The sequence below is a fragment of the Notolepis coatsorum genome (assembly GCF_963971535.1).
Source record: "Notolepis coatsorum genome assembly, chromosome: 5".
In the NCBI taxonomy this organism is placed as follows: Eukaryota; Metazoa; Chordata; class Actinopteri; order Aulopiformes; family Paralepididae; genus Notolepis; species Notolepis coatsorum.
In genome coordinates this window covers 198436139-198454571 of record NC_140169.1, presented here as the reverse complement: position 1 = coordinate 198454571, position 18433 = coordinate 198436139, and the positions used below count along the sequence as shown (strand labels likewise).

The window sequence follows — 18433 nt, the reverse complement described above, 5'->3', positions numbered from 1 at the left end:
AAGCTACACCTAAAGTGGGGCTAGCAGAGGGACATGGTAGCTGCCAGAGCATTGCTAGCTACAGGGCCTATGCTAGCTGTACTGCTACATTAGCATAGAGGCTGCGCTAGCTGCCGGAGCTAGGCTAGCAGACAGGGCTGGACTAGCAAAGGAGAACAAGCTAGCTGGAAGGACAGTCCTAGCTGTGGGGAACAGGGTAGCTAACAGGGGACCTAACGAGGCTAACAGGGGAGCTAACAGGGGAGTCAACAGGGGAACTAACAGGGGAACTAGAGAGAGCTAGAGGGAGCTAGAGTGGGTTAGAGGGAACTAGAGGGAACTAACAGGGGCTAACTCACATACACTGTCTGTGCTGGCTGGGGTCGTCGACTGGTCGGGTCGTACTGTTATGGTTTGTAACCGACCCCAATCGCACAACACAAGACAGGTATGAGAGTAAGCCAAAACAGGGCATTTATTTCTTACAAAACAAAAAGCGGCACAGTCCCTTTAAGGGAGAACACAAAAAACACTAGAGTCAAAGAATATGGAAAATGCGGCACTGTGCCTTTAAGAGGCAAACAGGCTAAGGGACTAAGGCTAAGGGACAGGGCCAGGGCTAAATGTCAAGGACCAGGACCAGGGGCACTGGAGAGGGGGAACAGGGACAGAGGCCCGGAGAGGCGGGCTGGAGACAGGGACAGAGAACAGGGTAAGGCCTTGGACAGGGCGAGGGCCAGAGCTGCTTACAGGGATGAGGAAAGGGTTCCGACGGCGGAGGCCTGGCACGGGAACAGGGGCCCGACGGCGGAGGCCTGGCACGGGAACAGGGGCCCGACAGCGGAGGCCTGGCACGGGGACCAGGGGCCCGACGGCGGAGGCCTGGCACGGGAACAGGGGCCCGACGGCGGAGGCCTGGCACGGGAACAGGGGCCCGACGGCGGAGGCCTGGCACGGGGACCAGGGGCCCGACGGCGGAGGCCTGGCACGGAGATCTTCCTCGGATGCTGCAGACGGGAAGCGCAGAACACAGGGGTCCCAGGGGACCGGGGCGAAGAGACGCATCCTCCCGTGGAAAAAGGAAGCGATGCGCGCCGGCTTGATGTCTGGAGTGGGAACACTGGGAAACCTCCCGTAGAGAATTAGAGAGCGTAGACGGCGTCCCACTCCAGGCAAACGGCGACAGGTGGTGATGTACCGGGGTGGCACGACGTCTCACGCCGGAGACGCGGCAGTAGATTGTAGTAACAAGAACGACCCGACCAGGACTGGAGGGGAGTCTGCAACCTAAGTACTCCTCCCGAGCAGATTGCAAACTCCCAACAGGTGTGTGAAGGTAGAGGAACAAGAAAGTCCAAGGGTGGGGGCTGGTGAAGAGTAGAGGAGAGTAAATCATTGCAAGGGTGGGGGCTGGTGAGGTGAGGAGACAGGGAATTAAAGGTCCAGGGAACAGGCGAATCCTCACATTTACAGCGTCTTTGAGATCAATATTTCAAATTTCTGTCATGGTATTCATATTTTACCCATGGATCCTTGACGGGTGCTGTAGATCTCCGCTCAACTCTCCAACGCTTCAATACCGCCACCTGGAGGCCGATCGGCGAGTTGCAACCGGATGTTGATCATTGTGACGCTGGTGTGTCTCCCTATTCCGTCCGGCCACTCGCTATCGCTCGCGGGACTCCATCCACACACGTGCATATCGATCCGTTGCCATAACTCAATAAACAACATGATTGGACGTGTATTAGTAATATACAACCCGGAAATGGTTCACCTAGATCATCATCCCATAATAGCGATCTTTTTGCTCCCCGCTCATCACCCAACGCTACGAGGAGACTAGGGTGAGTTTCAGCCTGTTTGTTTACCATTTTCGATACAAACTGCTCTGATCTATATATCACCCATACGACATGAATGATTTAACGTCGGCCACGGAATTATAAACGACCCCCCCCCCCCTCCGGTCACCCGCGCATGATCAGTCATAACGTTTAGGACTGTTATGGTTTGACACCGACCCCAAACGCAACGACACAAGAGAGTAGGATTCAGAGTTGCCAAAAACAAGGGCTTGTTTATTAAGACTAAATAAACAGCACAGACTGGGAAGAGTTCTAACAAAGACTGGAATACAAGCAAGGATGAATGTTGCTGCTCTGCAGCTTCTCCCGGGATGGTAGTCAGGGGAAGCAGACGCTGACGTCAGAGCCGCTCTGCAGACTTCTCTCGGCAGAATCTCCGAGGTGGTTGCGGGACCGAGAGAGAGAGAGGGAGCGAGTTAACTCAGAGTGCAGGTGGAACAGAGCAGGTGAACAGGAGAGGTGACTTGTACCCGAAAACAGAGTTATCCAAGTGACTGAATCTTCGGTGTAAATACACACTGTGAGTAACGTTCCAAACACAATCCCAAGTGATAGATATCTTCGGTGCAAAATAAACACTGTGAGCGAAGTCCCAAAATACAAATCCAATGTAATAATATCTTCGGTGTGTAAACACACAGTGGGAGATGTTAGGCCAAAATATTATCCCAATGAAACAATCCAAAAAAGGCTAAACGCTGGGTGAGTGACTGTCTGATAAAAAGCTGGAAATCTTCAGTGTTATATAAACACACGAAAAACGGAATTGGATCAAAGACAGTCATAAAAAACTCACCCAGGCGTTGTGCGTAAAGAGCGTTGGAACAGAATGGAGCGAGCGCGTCGCCTCGGGGAAAGGGTGTCCAAGAGGAATGCTTCTTGAATATCCTGGAGGCAAAGCACAGGGAAACAACAGCAGGCAGCAGGAACGGCGAATGCAACAGAAATATCAAAACGATCCAACAAAACTTGAATGGGGAAACGGGGTATAAATAATACGGGAATGCTTAATTGACAAGCAGTGACAGCTGAGGGATGTGATTGAAAAGCGTGTGGACGGGGGAGAACCAATCAACGACGTCTCTGGGAAGAAGCGTGTGAATAGGGGAATGAAATGATTAACAGAAAACAAATGGAAAAGAGCGAGTAGGCTTAAAGGAACAGAGCGAGTAAGTGAGCAAAGGACAAAAACCTCACAGTACCCCCCCCTCCACGGGAGCCACCCGGCGACCAGGCCGACCCGGCTCGTCAGGATGGGCACGATGGAAGTCAGTGATCAAGCCGGGATCCACGATGAGCTGCCGGGAGACCCAGCTACGCTCCTCAGGGCCGTAACCCTCCCAGTCCACCAGGTATTGGAACCCCCGGCCCCGCCGACGAACGCCCATCAACCGGCGGACCCGCCACTGGGGGTGACCATCCACCAACACGGGAGGCGGAGGATCAGGAGCTGGAGGCATAAGGGGACTGAGGGAGACGGGCTTAACCCGGGAGACATGGAACACAGGGTGAATGTGCATGGACGCAGGAAGTTTCAGGCGCAGGGCCGCCGGACTGAGTACCTTCAGGACCTCGAAAGTTCCGACGAAACGGGGGTTGAGCTTCTTGGCCGAGGACCGAAGCTGGAGGTCCTTTGCGGAGAGCCACACCCTCTGCCCAGGGAGGTAAGTCGGCGCAGGAACCCGGTGCCGGTCGGCACCACGACAGGCGCGCTCAGATGTCCGGAGCAGCGCGGTCCTGGTGATCTCCCAAACTCGTCGGCAGCGGTCGAGGTGGTCCTGCACGGAGGGAACTGCCACTTCCGCCTCCTGTGCGGGGAAAAGAGGGGGTTGGTAGCCCAGGGAAACCTCAAATGGTGAGAGGCCGGTGGCGGAACTGACCATTGAATTGATGGAGTATTCAACCCAGGGAAGGAAACGGCTCCAGGATGCCGGTCTCTCGGCTGCCACACACCGAAGAGCAGACTCCACGCTCTGGTTCATCCTCTCCGTCTGTCCGTTAGTCTGGGGATGATAACCAGAGGAAAGACTGACCGTCGCCCCCAATCCCTTGCAAAAGGCCCGCCATACCTGGGAGGTGAACTGGGGCCCCCGGTCAGAGACGATGTCCTGGGGAAACCCATGAAGGCGGAACACGTGGTGAGTCAGGAGGTCCGCCGTCTCGGCCTCCGAGGGAAGCTTGGAAAGGGCCACGAGGTGAACCCCCTTGCTGAATCGATCCACCACGGTCAGAAGGCAAGTGTTCCCCTGGGAGGAGGGAAGACCTGTGACGAAGTCTAGTGCCACATGTGACCAGGGACGGCTTGGAACGGGAAGTGGCTGTAAGAGCCCGGAGGGTGCCTGGTGTGAGGCCTTGCTGCGGGCACAGACCGCGCAGGCCAATACGAACTCCTTGACGTCGTTCCGCATGGTGGGCCACCAGAAACTACGAGCCTGGAAGGAGAACGTGCGATGGACGCCAGGGTGGCAGGCGAACCGGCTGGTATGGCCCCAAAGCAGCACCCGGGACCGGACAGAGTCGTGGACGAAGAGACGATGAATCGGAACGTTGCTTGGAGCACGCTAGAAGCGTAGGGCACGTCTAACCACACCCTCGATGCCCAAGGTGATGGCTCCAACCACTCGGGCCTCCGGGAGGATGGGAGTAGGGTCCTCAGAGGGTGGAGCCCCCTTGGAGTGTAACCGGGACAGGGAGTCGGCCTTCGTGTTGCGGGAACCGGGGCGGAAGGTCAGCGAGAAGTCGAACCGACTGAGGAAACTGGCCCATCTCGCCTGCCGACCGTTGAGGCGCCTGGAAGCGCGGATGAACGTCAGGTTCTTGTGGTCCGTCCAGATGATAAAAGGCTCCTCGGCCCCCTCTAGCCAATGACGCCACTCCTCCAACGCAGCCACGACCGCCAGCAGCTCCCGATTGCCGGTGTCGTAGTTCCTCTCGGCAGGGAGGAAACGACGCGAGTAGAAGGCGCAAGGATGTACCTTCTGGTCCGAAAGAGAACGTTGGGATAGGACAGCGCCCAGTCCTGTATCCGAGGCGTCCACCTCCACAATGAACTGTCTCTTGGGGTCAGGGTGGAGCAGGATAGGGGCGGAAGTGAACCTCTTCTTGAGGGAGCGGAACGCAGCACATGCCGCTGGGACCAGTCGAACGGCAGAGCGGGGGAGGTCAGCTTGGTAAGTGGCTCTGCCACTTGACTGTAGTTCCGGATGAACCTTCGGTAGAAGTTGGCGAACCCGATGAAACTCTAACTCCTTCCGAGTGGTGGGTTCAGGCCAATCCTCCACAGCTTGGATCTTGCGAGGATCCGCTCGGGTCAAGCCCTTCTCAACGATGAAGCCCAGGTAGTCGACGGAGTCGGAGTGGAAACGGCACTTCTCCGCCTTGACGAAGAGCCGATTGTGGAGGAGGCGCTCCAGCACACGGCGGACATGCTGGATGTGTTCCTCGAGGGTCCTGGAGAAGATGAGGATGTCGTCCAGGTACACCACCACGAACACCTCCAGCATGTCACGAAGGACGTCGTTCATGAGTGCCTGGAATACCGCCGGGGCGTTGGTGAGGCCGAACGGCATCACTAGGTACTCGTAGTGGCCCCTGGGGGTCTTGAAGGCGGTCTTCCATTCATCGCCCTCACGGATACGGACAAGATGGTAGGCACTCCGGAGGTCCAGCTTGGTGAAGACGGAGGCCTGGGTCAGTGGCTCGAAGGTGGAGTTCATGAGAGGTAGAGGGTACTTGTTCTTGATGGTGATCTCGTTGAGCTGGCGATAGTCGATGCAGGGTCGCAGGTCCCCATCCTTCTTACCTACAAAGAAGAAACCGGCCGCCACCGGGGAGGAGGAAGGCCGAATGAGTCCTGTTTCCAATGACTCAGAGATGTAGAGATCCATCGCCTTCTTCTCCGGAACGGTCAGACTGTAGAGGCGGCTGCCGGGAAGGGGAGCCCCTTGGCGGAGGTCGATGGCGCAGTCATAGGGGCGGTGAGGTGGAAGGGCCTGAGCCCTGGATTTACTGAAAACCTCCAAGAGGTTGTGGTACTCGGGAGGTATGGACGAGAGGTCCGGAGGCGACTCACCAGCGGGCCTCCGGGGCGGGGGACAGGACGCCGCCTGCAGACACAGGGCGTGACAGGAGGAGCTCCAGCCCTTGATGGTACTGGAGGACCAGGCGATGTGGGGCTCGTGCAGCGCGAGCCAGGGCCTACCCAGGACCACCGGGACAAGGGGGGATTGGGTGATGAGGAACTGGATTCTCTCGACGTGGTTCCCAGCGATGGTCAGCACGACTGGGCCGGTGCGTTGAGAGATGTCGGCCAGGCGGTGTTGGTCCAACGAAAAGATCTCCAAGGGCCTCACAAGGTCCTCAAGTGGAATGTTGGCTCGGGTAGCAAACTCGAAGTCGAGGAAATTCTCGTCTGCCCCAGAGTCGATGAGGGCCTCCACCGTGGCTCGTTGGTCCCCCCAGGCCAGGGTGACGCTCATCAGATGGTCAGGTGGTGCGCGGCTCTGGGAATGGGAAAAACGGCTCACCAGGATTTCCCGGGGTCTCGGCGAGCCTGATCTTTTGGCCGGGTGGGGCAGTCGGCGATTCGGTGTCCCTCCCTTCCGCAGTAGAGACAGAGACCGGACCTGAGCCTTGCCTCACGCTCCGCCTGGCTCAGATGAGAGCGTCCCAGCTGCATGGGTTCCTCCTCGCGAACCGAACGGGAGGGCCCGCTACCACCAGTTGTGTTGAGGACAGGGCGTCCAGGAGTGACGTCATGCGTCCGGGGAATCCGGGGTACCTCAGGAGGTAACAGTCGGGTCCTCTCGCGCCTTCTCTCCTGGAGGCGTCCGTCGATGCAGATGACGAGGCTAAACAGGTCCTCGAGGGAGTCGGGCACCTCCCGGGTAGCGAGCTGGTCCCGGACTGCGTCACTGAGCCCCCTCAAGAACGTTAGGCGAAGTGCAGGGTAGTTCCATCCACTCTCCACCGCCGCCAGTCAAAACTCCAGGACGTAGTCAATTACCCTGCCGCTCCCCTGTCGGAAGGTCCCCAACCGGGCTCCAGGGTCCAGACCTCGGGCTGGATGGTGGAACACTCTGCGGAGTTCCGCCACGAAGTCTGGATAGGAGAAAACAAAATCTGCATCCATTGCCCAGGAGGAAGTGACCCACTGGGCAGCATGGCCTGAAAGCAAGTTCGTCATATAGGCCACTTGGGACCCTCTAGCAGTAAAACGGCTTGGTTGATGACGGAAAACCAACTCACATTGCATGATGAATGTGGCACACTCCTCGGGATTGCCGTCGAACAGCCGTGGGACGGAGAGACGGGGTTCCCGAGGTGCGGGATCTGCTGGGGCTGCGGGGAATGCTCCTGAAGGATGTGAGGGAAGTAAAGCATTAACGGTGTCGCTCAGCGAGTGAAGCTGAACGAGAATACCAGATTGTTGTCCCGCCAGAGCGGCCAGTGACCCTTGAATAGGCAGGACCTGTTCCCTGAGATCCTGCACCGCAGCCGCAGCCCTCTCTAGTTGGTGGCTGTGATCCTTGGTCAACTCGACTTGAATAGCAAGTGCGGTTCTGACCCTCTCTGTGTCGGCTGGGGTCGTCATTTTGGTTGGATCGTAATGTTATGGTTTGACACCGACCCCAAACGCAACGACACAAGAGAGTAGGATTCAGAGTTGCCAAAAACAAGGGCTTGTTTATTAAGACTAAATAAACAGCACAGACTGGGAAGAGTTCAAACAAAGACTGGAATACAAGCAAGGATGAATGTTGCTGCTCTGCAGCTTCTCCCGGGATGGTAGTCAGGGGAAGCAGACGCTGACGTCAGAGCCACTCTGCAGACTTCTCTCGGCAGAATCTCCGAGGTGGTTGCGGGACCGAGAGAGAGAGAGGGAGCGAGTTAACTCAGAGTGCAGGTGGAACAGAGCAGGTGAACAGGAGAGGTGACTTGTACCCGAAAACAGAGTTATCCAAGTGACTGAATCTTCGGTGTAAATACACACTGTGAGTAACGTTCCAAACACAATCCCAAGTGATAGATATCTTCGGTGCAAAATAAACACTGTGAGCGAAGTCCCAAAATACAAATCCAATGTGATAATATCTTCGGTGTGTATGTGGGAGTGGGAGATGTTAGGCCAAAATATTATCCCAATGAAACAATCCAAAAAAGGCTAAACGCTGGGTGAGTGGCTGGAAATCTTCAGTGTTATATAAACACACGAAAAACGGAATTGGATCAAAGACAGTCATAAAAAACTCACCCAGGCATTGTGCGTAAAGAGCGTTGGAACAGAATGGAGCGAGCGCGTCGCCTCGGGGAAAGGGTGTCCAAGAGGAATGCTTCTTGAATATCCTGGAGGCAAAGCACAGGGAAACAACAGCAGGCAGCAGGAACGGCGAATGCAACAGAAATATCAAAACGATCCAACAAAACTTGAATGGGGAAACGGGGTATAAATAATACGGGAATGCTTAATTGACAAGCAGTGACAGCTGAGGGATGTGATTGAAAAGCGTGTGGACGGGGGAGAACCAATCAACGACGTCTCTGGGAAGAAGCGTGTAAATAGGGGAATGAAATGATTAACAGAAAACAAATGGAAAAGAGCGAGTAGGCTTAAAGGAACAGAGCGAGTAAGTGAGCAAAGGACAAAAACCTCACAAGGACCATGTACAGTTGACATTTTTTATCTGGCGTCAATCGGTATCAAACTGCATTTGATGATCTAATATATGCATTTATGCCTATAACTCACGTTCTATGAAATACTGCAGAAAACGATAAACACATATTTATACTCTAGACCGTATTTTTGTATGAATGTGTGAATGAAAAAGTAAAACGTTCCTACATCCTGAATGATAGATAATTGATGTTGAATGGGCCATAGTAATGTCAATTTAGCAATACAATTTAAAAAGTTATAGCCCTGCAAAGAAGGTGAACATCTCCATAGACTTACAGTGCTGGCAGAGAGGCTACAAGGATGAGAATAAGCTCCGGCAGATAAAGGGTTAAGACCGAATATTCGAAAAATTCTTATTTTCGGTTTCAGTTTAAATTCAGTTAAAATGTTCAGTTTAAGTTAAATTCAGTTATTCTTTTCAATAGAATGGATCATTAAAATCAAAGGGTATTGCACATAAATAGGCACTTCAGATAATCCTTCAGAACGTTGATCGGCTCAGCTGACCGACAATAAACCAAAATGACACCATTCACCATCGTAGCCTATAATAACGGCATTGCATTGGCCTATCAACCGGTTTTAATAAACAAACAGAAACAGTAGCATGTGCATCTTTTAGATCAATTAGGCTATGCAAATTAGGCTGCCTCTAAATATAAAAATGAATTAAATAAGAATGGTTTGCTTCACTTAAAAAATTATATATATATACATTTTTTTTATTATATATATATTTTTCGACTAAAATTACTATTCGAAAATACGAAAATTGTAACTCATCCCTACAATGTAGTTTTTTTTTAATCTACTTTTTATCCCCCTTTTTCTGTTTTTTCTCCCATCCCAATTTAGTCGCTATGCCAATTCCCTTCCTGGTCGTTGCGCGCATTTTTCCCCCACTTGCCGGTCTAGGGAGGGTTGATAGATACTATCACATGTCTCCTCCAATACATGTGGAGTCAGCCAGCCAGCACTTTGAGCTGCAATTCTTGTATGAAAGGTGCTATACAAATAAAGTGTATTATTAGTAGTATTATAAATTAGCTCTGTAGAGCACAGTAGACTCATTACAACTTTGCCAGAATCAAAAGTGAAGCTTAACACAGATGGGATATACTACATATACATATATGTTATATCAAGTAGAAAAACAACGACGACAGAAAACTCTTGACTATTTGTCTGGAAATCTGAATATAAACAAATTAACTGTTTTATTGCACTGCACTATTGCACTATTTAGTAGACATTACTCTGTCTATTTTATCTTACTCTTTTTATTATTGTCTATTTAAAACTGAATCAAACCATAAACAAGGTGGCCTGTTGGGATGTTAGATCGTAATGTGAAAAACTGATTTTATTCTGCACTTTATGTGCTCATTTTATGCCTGTCTTTTTTCAGTTGTGAAGCACTTTGAGCTGCAGTTTCTGTATGAAAGGTGCTATACAAATATAGTGTATTATTATTGTTATTATTACAAGAAAGTCCGTTGGATACCTTTAATGACAGCTGTTGAAATAATGTGGAAATGATTGATAGGATTAACCCCCAGAGGGTCCGCCCAAAGTCTCTCTTGCCAGCTGATAAACTGGTCTTTCTTTGGGCCTATCGATCAGGCACGCTTAGAGAACTGGCATCGTCATGATAGCATTTTAGATTAGTTACTTTAATGGCTCCTCTCAGGGAGAGGAGATTGATTTCGGATGAATAGGAGGTAATACATAAAGTCATATTCATCTCATTTGTGATTTGTGAGCTCCTTCTCCGCCCTTTCTCTCTCTCACTCTCACACACACACACACACACACGCGTGCGCACGCACGCACGCACGCACGCACACGCACGCACATGCATGTACACATGCACAATCACAATCACATAGCCTTCACTCATATCTCTACGTCATTCCCAGTCATATCCCTATGTCATTATTCATATCTCTTATATTCTGTACATCATATCTATAACTCATAACATGTACGCCAATGTTCCACTTATTTGTATCTACTGTACTGTCATGTATAAATACTGTGTTAGCTCGCAATTCCATAGAGATCTGGGCTAGAGCTCTGTCGCTGTAACCCAGGTCTCTCTGTGTTGCGTCCTTCTGTCAGTCAACTCTCTTCTCGATCAAAGACTCTTGTCGTTCGCCTCCATGAATAATATGTCCAAATTATTCCACATCAGGTGCTATTTATAAAAAAAAATAACTAAATCGAAGATTGACTTCACTTGACCTGGACTTGTGAATGTGACCTCGTATTTGTTGAGGTGTTGAGATCGCCTCAGGGCCATATTATCGTCTCTCACAGCTCACTGAGCTGCCAGGGAGAACACTGTCTTTACTCAACTCACACACACGCAGGCACGCACGCACACACACACACACACACACACACACACACACACACACACACACACACACACCTGTCAGCCGCAGCAGATCACACAAACGGCACATCACGCCTCACATCGCGAGACACCACCCCAGTGAGAGAGAGAGCTAGAGAGAGAGAGAGAGTGAGAGAGATAGAGATAGAGACAGAGAGAGACAGAGAGAGAGAGGGATAGAGAGAGAGAGAGAGAGAGAGAGAGAGCGACATATATAGAGAGAGAAAGAGAGATAGAAAGAGAGAGAGAGAGCGACATATATAGAGAGAGAAAGAGAGAGAGAAAGAGAGAGAGAGAGCGACATATATAGAGAGAGAAAGAGAGAGAGCGACATATAGAGAGATAGAGGGGGGGGGGGGGGGGGGGCAGCGCTGCAGAAGGGGCGATAATGAGGAGAGGAGTCTACAGGGGATTTTCCCTCACGTCACAGGGGACTACTATAGAAGGACCCCCTGCTGTCCTGCATAACAGCCCTCACAGACCCATCCTCTTCCTACTGATGCCACACCTAATAATAATAATAATAATAATAATAATAATAAATAATAATAATAATAATAATAATAATAATAATAATAATAATAATAATAATAATAATAATAATAATAAATAATAATAATAATAATAATAATAATAATAATAATAATAATAATAATAATAATAATAATAATAATAATAATAATAATAATAATAATAAGTAGATCAAAAAAAAAGCTAGCAAGATAGTAAAAAAAGATAATGTAAAATAAGAAAGACTACAACTAGTAAGGAGTAAAAAAGAACACTAGAACTAAAAGAGTAAAAGAGTAGGAAAAAAACATAAAATAAGAAGGGCTAAAACTGGTAAAAGAACACAAAATGTGTGGAGCTAAAACTAGATAAAAATCAACAAAAAGCTCTATTAAAAAGATTAGTTTTTAGAACCACTGGTGTCTTTTCTTTTATATACTTTTCTTTTTCTCATCTTTTTCAGCAGAGTGAGGTTTTTGGAAGTTACGGATGTCACATTTCTTTTTAATGATCTCTTTCAACTGTATGTACTGGCAGGTTGTATGTTAGTTTGAGAAGGTCGAAGGTCATGACAGAGCTACCACTGAACAGATGACTCAGGCTGGTTACTCCTCCATGCAGGGAAGTTCATGGGCTTGTTATTTTAAACCTATAGGATTAAGCCAGATGGGGGGTGGGATTGCAAGGGATCGTTTTAGGTTGAGTAATTTGTTAGCTTTCCACCAGGCAGTGAGGGTTGTATTTACTGAGTTAAATTTAAAGCAGTTGTACCGTACGTTTGGATTGATTTATGTATGAAAGTGATGCGTTGAATAGCGAGGTATTTGCAGATTGTCTGTTCAATAACAAAAGCCAGGCAGAGTTGCAGTTGTTTGTTGTACTGAAGCTGGTGTTAGAGGAAGTAAAAAGTTGGTGCGTCTAGTCCGCCATACTGGTTGTTTTTTTGTAGTGTGGTTATTTTCATCTGGGGTCTTTTGCCTTTCCAGTAAAATGTGTTGACTGCTGAGTTAAGAGAGGAGACAACGTTCTCTAAGGGACATCAGAGCTGCTATAGGGCTGGACTCCTGGGCCCTCATTCATCAACGTGGCGTAGAAAATGTTCTATTTCCACACGTAAGCACAGAATTTAGAATCAGTGCACGCACAAAAAAAACGGGATTTACCACACGTGCGTACGCATGTTCTACGCACACCTGTCATGATAAATATCACCTTGGCCCTGCGCCGAGGCTCGTGCACACTTTCACGTATTTGCATACCAGAACCGCCCCGATTAACCATATACGGTAATGGACCACCCCCATGAAATGTGGAAGAATGGACTAAACCGAGGGAAGCGTGTTATGAGACAGGCTGACAGACGTGTACACGTACGGTGATGTCGGATATGATATCTATTAACCATTGCTGCATGGGCAGCGCAAACACTAATAAAGACCGTGCTGGAATATGACTGCCTTTTTCCGTTTTGTTTGATTAATACCCAGGGATTAAAGTTCTCCTCAATTTTATTCCAAATCGCGACGGATTTTCCGTACATTTTCTACCTGCTGCTGATGATTTCTAGAGGCATACAATCTATTTTGATGTCAGTATTGGGTAGCCTATTATAAACAATAATACGAGAGCATATACAAGAACAATGAATATCATGTGTAGCCTGCCTATATGTGAGATACAAACATGAACTTGAATTCCATCATGTCTGTGTGCGGGAACTCACAAGGCTGTTGTCACAATGTAAATAAGAACGTGCACTGAAAAGTTACAGTATGTAGTTGGTTGATTATTTGTATGACAGTCAGTAAACCCTTGCAAAAAGTATCCGTTTTATTTAATGAATTGAAAACATGCAGCATGCCTTTCCTCCCGGCATGCATCAACAACATGTATCAGGCAAATGCGCATCGCAACATTGACTGAGTGGAATCCCTTTCTATTCACATAACTGCATTTGTGATGGAGCTTTGACAGCTACAGTAACAGTCTATTGCTCGATCCATCTCCAATATCACGATGGACCGTGCCGGTGGCAAAGACCCGAGGGTGGAGAGGACTTGAATGAATTCCATCATCATATTTATATGTTGTGTCTGTCCACTATGTTTGTTATTGCAAGGGTTTTGTAATACACATACACCCTGGTGTCATTGCAATGCGTTTTTTATTCTTTCTTATACAGTAAACAGGGGGAAGAACACTATATCGTGGGTCTTCATATGACTTGTATTCTGCTTACAGCTTCGAAATTCCACTTGTTTCGTTTAACGTAAAGCCTTTTAAATATAATCAAAACGTTCCCGTGTTTCTGCGGTCTGTGCGCAAAATAATAACGAGTTGAGCTACGCGGAGCGCAGTCAGTCAGTACACCCCGTATATTCCGATAACGCTATATAAACCATGCTGCATTCATTCTGAGAGAAATATCTATTATTCCAAATGCTATTTATAGGGTTTTGACCATAATTACACTACTGTTGCTATTTTACAATGAACTATAATGAATTACGGTTCATACAGAACATGCCAGTGTTGAAACTAATGCACAGAAGCTCATTTCCTTGTTGTAATAATATATTCTACCAACGGGCGCCAGGTACGCATGGTCCGAGCTGTGCGTAAATATAAGTACGAAGTCAAGTTCAAGTTGAAATTGATGAATCCCACACTCTGCTTAGAAATGGTCGTACGCACAGGTTAAGCACATATCTGTGCGTAAGACACGTTGATGAATGAGGGCCCTGGACTTTGTGCTGCACTGTATCCATGTCCTCAACCACTGCACTTTACAGTCTTATTGTTGTCTCACTGTTATGTCCTGTTTTGCCCTTTATAATTATTTATTTATTGTTGTGTTGTTCTTAATTGTGAAGAAAAGCATGCACTGTAAATGTTGAATCACGTTCCATTTGTACAAACAATATGGTGAATAAAGTAATCTGAATCTGAATCAGAACGTTCTCTTGGGGACATCAGAACGTTCTCTAGGGGACATCAGAACGTTCTCTAGGGGACATCAGAACGTTCTCTAGGGGACATCAGAACGTTCTCTAAGGGACATCAGAGGTGTTTCTGGAAGGTGTGTAGCAGTCAGTAAACCCTTGCAAAAAGTATCCGTTTTATTTAATGAATTGAAAACATGCAGCATGCCTTTCCTCCCGGCATGCATCAACAACATGTATCAGGCAAATGCGCATCGCAACATTGACTGAGTGGAATCCCTTTCTATTCACATAACTGCATTTGTGATGGAGCTTTGACAGCTACAGTAACAGTCTATTGCTCGATCCATCTCCAATATCACGATGGACCGTGCCGGTGGCAAAGACCCGAGGGTGGAGAGGACTTGAATGAATTCCATCATCATATTTATATGTTGTGTCTGTCCACTATGTTTGTTATTGCAAGGGTTTTGTAATACAGTGCAGTGTCCTCTGTAGTGATCGAGGGCTTGTGAATGATTGTCTTGGTACAACCCTGCTGTAGTGACCTAGATATGAGTGTTCTGAGGGTGTGTGTTTCTGCCACCTCTTCCCACAGACGAGCATCGTTAGTCAGCTGCTGAAGCACAGAGCCAACCCTACGCTCCTCAACTACAATCAAGACAAGCCCTCAGGTAAAGAAAACATGTTGCACCATGCACACACAAGCTCGCATGCACGCACACACACACACGCACCATGCCATGCGGTAACGATGCACAGATAAATGGATTTTCATTTGCCCCGCTAAGCTTTGTCTTTCTCTTTTTTTTCAACTGCACTGATAATCACATGGTATGGGAAACCATCACACACACACACGCACGCACGCACGCACGCGCACACACACACACACACACACACACACACACACACACACACACACACACACACACACACACACACACACACACACACACACACACACACACACACACACACACACACACACACACACACACACACACACACACACAGAAGTAAAGCTCATTCATAACCACTGGCTGGTGTGTGTATATACCTGTGAATCTGTGTACTGTTACCTTGTGAGGGGGAAACTCATCAATTAATGAAGGATAACGTTAATTATGGGATTATGGGTACTGGGAATGTAGAATAATAGCATTATGGGTACTGGAAAGGTAGAATAATAGCATTTTATGGGTACTGGAAATGTAGAATAATAGCATTATGGGTACTACAAAGGTAGAATACTAGCATTATGGGTACTACAAAGGTAGAATAATAGCATTATCGGTACTACAAAGGTAGAATAATAGCATTATGGGTACTACAAAGGTAGAATAATAGCATTATGGGTACTACAAAGGTAGAATAATAGCATTATGAGTACTACAAATGTAGAATAATAGCAGTATGGGTACTACAAAGGTAGAATAATAGTATTATTGGTACTGCAAAGGTAGAATAATAGCATTATGGGTACTACAAAGGTAGAATAATAGCATTATTGGTACTGCAAAGGTAGAATAATAGCATTATGGGTAGAATAATATAATTATAAAAATCTGACACTGAGGTAGGGATGGAGTTTGGCTGCTCATTCCAGCCTCTCCCTTGTGGTGTGTGAGGTATTGTTGCTGGTGCCTGCATCCATCCAGGTGTCCAGGAGGCCTGGGACACACTGCCTAGACCAGGGGTTCTCAAACTTTTTTATACCATGACCCCATTTTATTTAGACATTGACATTTTTCTGGCATCTAAGGTGGAATTAAGGAATATCAAAATAAAAGTGTTAGGGATTATAATGCGACCCCAATTGCACGACACAGACAGGTAATCAGAGTTAGCCAAAACAAGGGCATAATTTATTCACAACAAAAAAGCGGCACTGTCCCTTTAAGGGAGAACTCAAAATACACAGGTGAATCTTCTAGAGTCCATGAATGAAATGAAAGTTCTGAGTCAGGTCCTGTTCAGACTCACCAGAACACTTGCCGACGGGCAACACAGCAAACGGGTCCATGAAAAAGGAGTGAGAACATAGGCATCCTCCCGTGGAAGCATAGAGAGCGATGCCGATGCCTCACACCACAGAACACTGCCGACGGACAACTCAGCAAACAGGACCCACGAAAAAGGAGTGAGAACATAGGAATCCTCCCGTGGATTTATTTTATAAATAAATTAATAATTTTCTTTTTATATATATATTATAATTTTTTTTGTTTTACTTGCCAATGCAAGTAACCCCACTGTCACCTACCCACAACCCCACTTTGGGTCGCGACCCGCTTGTCTAGAGACAGGAGACAATCCCCCTCTTTTTCACTTAGAGGCACCCCCCTTCAATTTGAGACATAGGGATAGGGAGAAGGAGTGTGATAGAGAGAGAGAGAGAGAGAGAGAGAGAGAGAGAGAGAGAGAGAGAGAGAGAGAGAGAGAGAGAGAGAGAGAGAGAGAGAGAGAGAGAGAGAGAGAGAGAGAGAGAGAGAGAGAGAGATTAAGGCCGTTCCCCTCCCTTGTGTCCCGTTAGACCTCATTACAGACTATAGGGGGTCTTAACCCTCCCCCGCCCAGTCTCTTTAAGTACAGTTGGATCGATCCACAGTGGGGGGATCACGCTCGGCCTCAGTTGGATCGATCCACAGTGGGGGGTTCGCGCTCGGCCTCAGCGCGGGGCTCGTCCAGAGGCAGAGAGGGATGAGTGGACCTCAGAACTAAACACCTTACAGTGTGACCGGGAGCTAACAGCTTTGCCCTTTCATTGTATTTTTTAATCAATACTTTTCACACAGCAAATAGATGACCCAGGTACAGTACGAGAGAACCTGCAGGGACCTTATGACGATTCCATTCCATCTCAGTCTTAACTCATTCAGCGCCAGCTATTAGACGGAGCCCGTCATAGCAAGGCCACGTTTTAAAACATAGGAGTGCGTCACCTTGTTTGTAGAGCTATAACTATATTCAGGGGTGTAAAGTACTTGAGTAATTGTACTTCGTTACAATACTTAAGTACTGTTTTGGGGGATTTGTACTTTACTCGAGTATTATTAGGTTTGTATACTTTGTACTTTTACTCCATTACATTTCAGAGAAAAAATACATACTTTTTACTCCTTACATTTAAAATGCAGACCTACAAAGTACAAAGTACAAATCTCACAGGTCCAACCATTTAATTAGTATATTTTAATTGTTTATCTGGCTGAACTAACGTTAACGTTATTAATCCTGAGACCGCAGGTAAACTGCCAATCAAATCCCCATCAATGGAAAATGAACCCGCCCATACCCATGCTGATTGGTCCTTGTGCAACACTAGAAAGCAGGGATCTTTGATTAAACACCTGCTATCAGAAGAATAGACAGTCAGATCCGCATTATGCTGTGGTTAATATTGTGATATTATTCAGGGTACTCCAGTATTCTGTCTTCTGTCTGTCTTCCGCATTGTCTATCACAGAACACATTCCATTGTGGGCAGCGTGTATGCTTGGTTTCATTCCAGCCTTGCCTAAACACCAGCTGATGATTTCACTAATTGGCTCACCTCTTCAACTAACTCACTTGGTGCAATGTATAGTTAAAATGAAAACTTGGCCGACGATGGAATGAATTTGAGACCCCTGGTCTATCCCTTTCAAAAAAATGTTTACTTTTACTTTTTAGTACTTAAGTACATTTAAAAGTAGGACTTTTTGACTTTTACTCAAGTGTGTTTTTAGCCAGATACTTTGACTTTTACTTGAGTCAGATTTTGAGACGGTACCCATACTTTCACTTAAGTATAATTTCTGGGTACTTTTTACACCCCTGACTATATTCTATATTATAGCTATGGATACAATACTATGGCCCATTTGACATCACCTATCTATCGTTCAATATGTGAAAAATAATAAATTTTTCCATCCATACGTTTCCGTGTCATACCGTGGTGAATATAAGTATGGTTTTAGAGCGGTCTAGGGTAATTCATGAAATGCTGAGTTATAGCCTTATACGTCAATTCTACTATAGATGTTGTCGTTTCTTGCCTGGACACGCTACT

General features: G+C 47.4%; 1 protein-coding gene across 1 annotated transcript in view; it reads left to right on the top strand.

The window, feature by feature from the left end:
• myo16 (myosin XVI) overlaps positions 1-18433 on the top strand; it is a gene marked incomplete at both ends in the record, with an annotated part of 362367 nt that overhangs the window by 245920 nt on the left and 98014 nt on the right. Inside the window, one exon of the mRNA XM_084314410.1 lies at positions 14975-15050. Coding sequence (XP_084170536.1) covers positions 14975-15050 — 76 coding nt within the window. The remainder of the gene's footprint in view (positions 1-14974; positions 15051-18433) is intronic.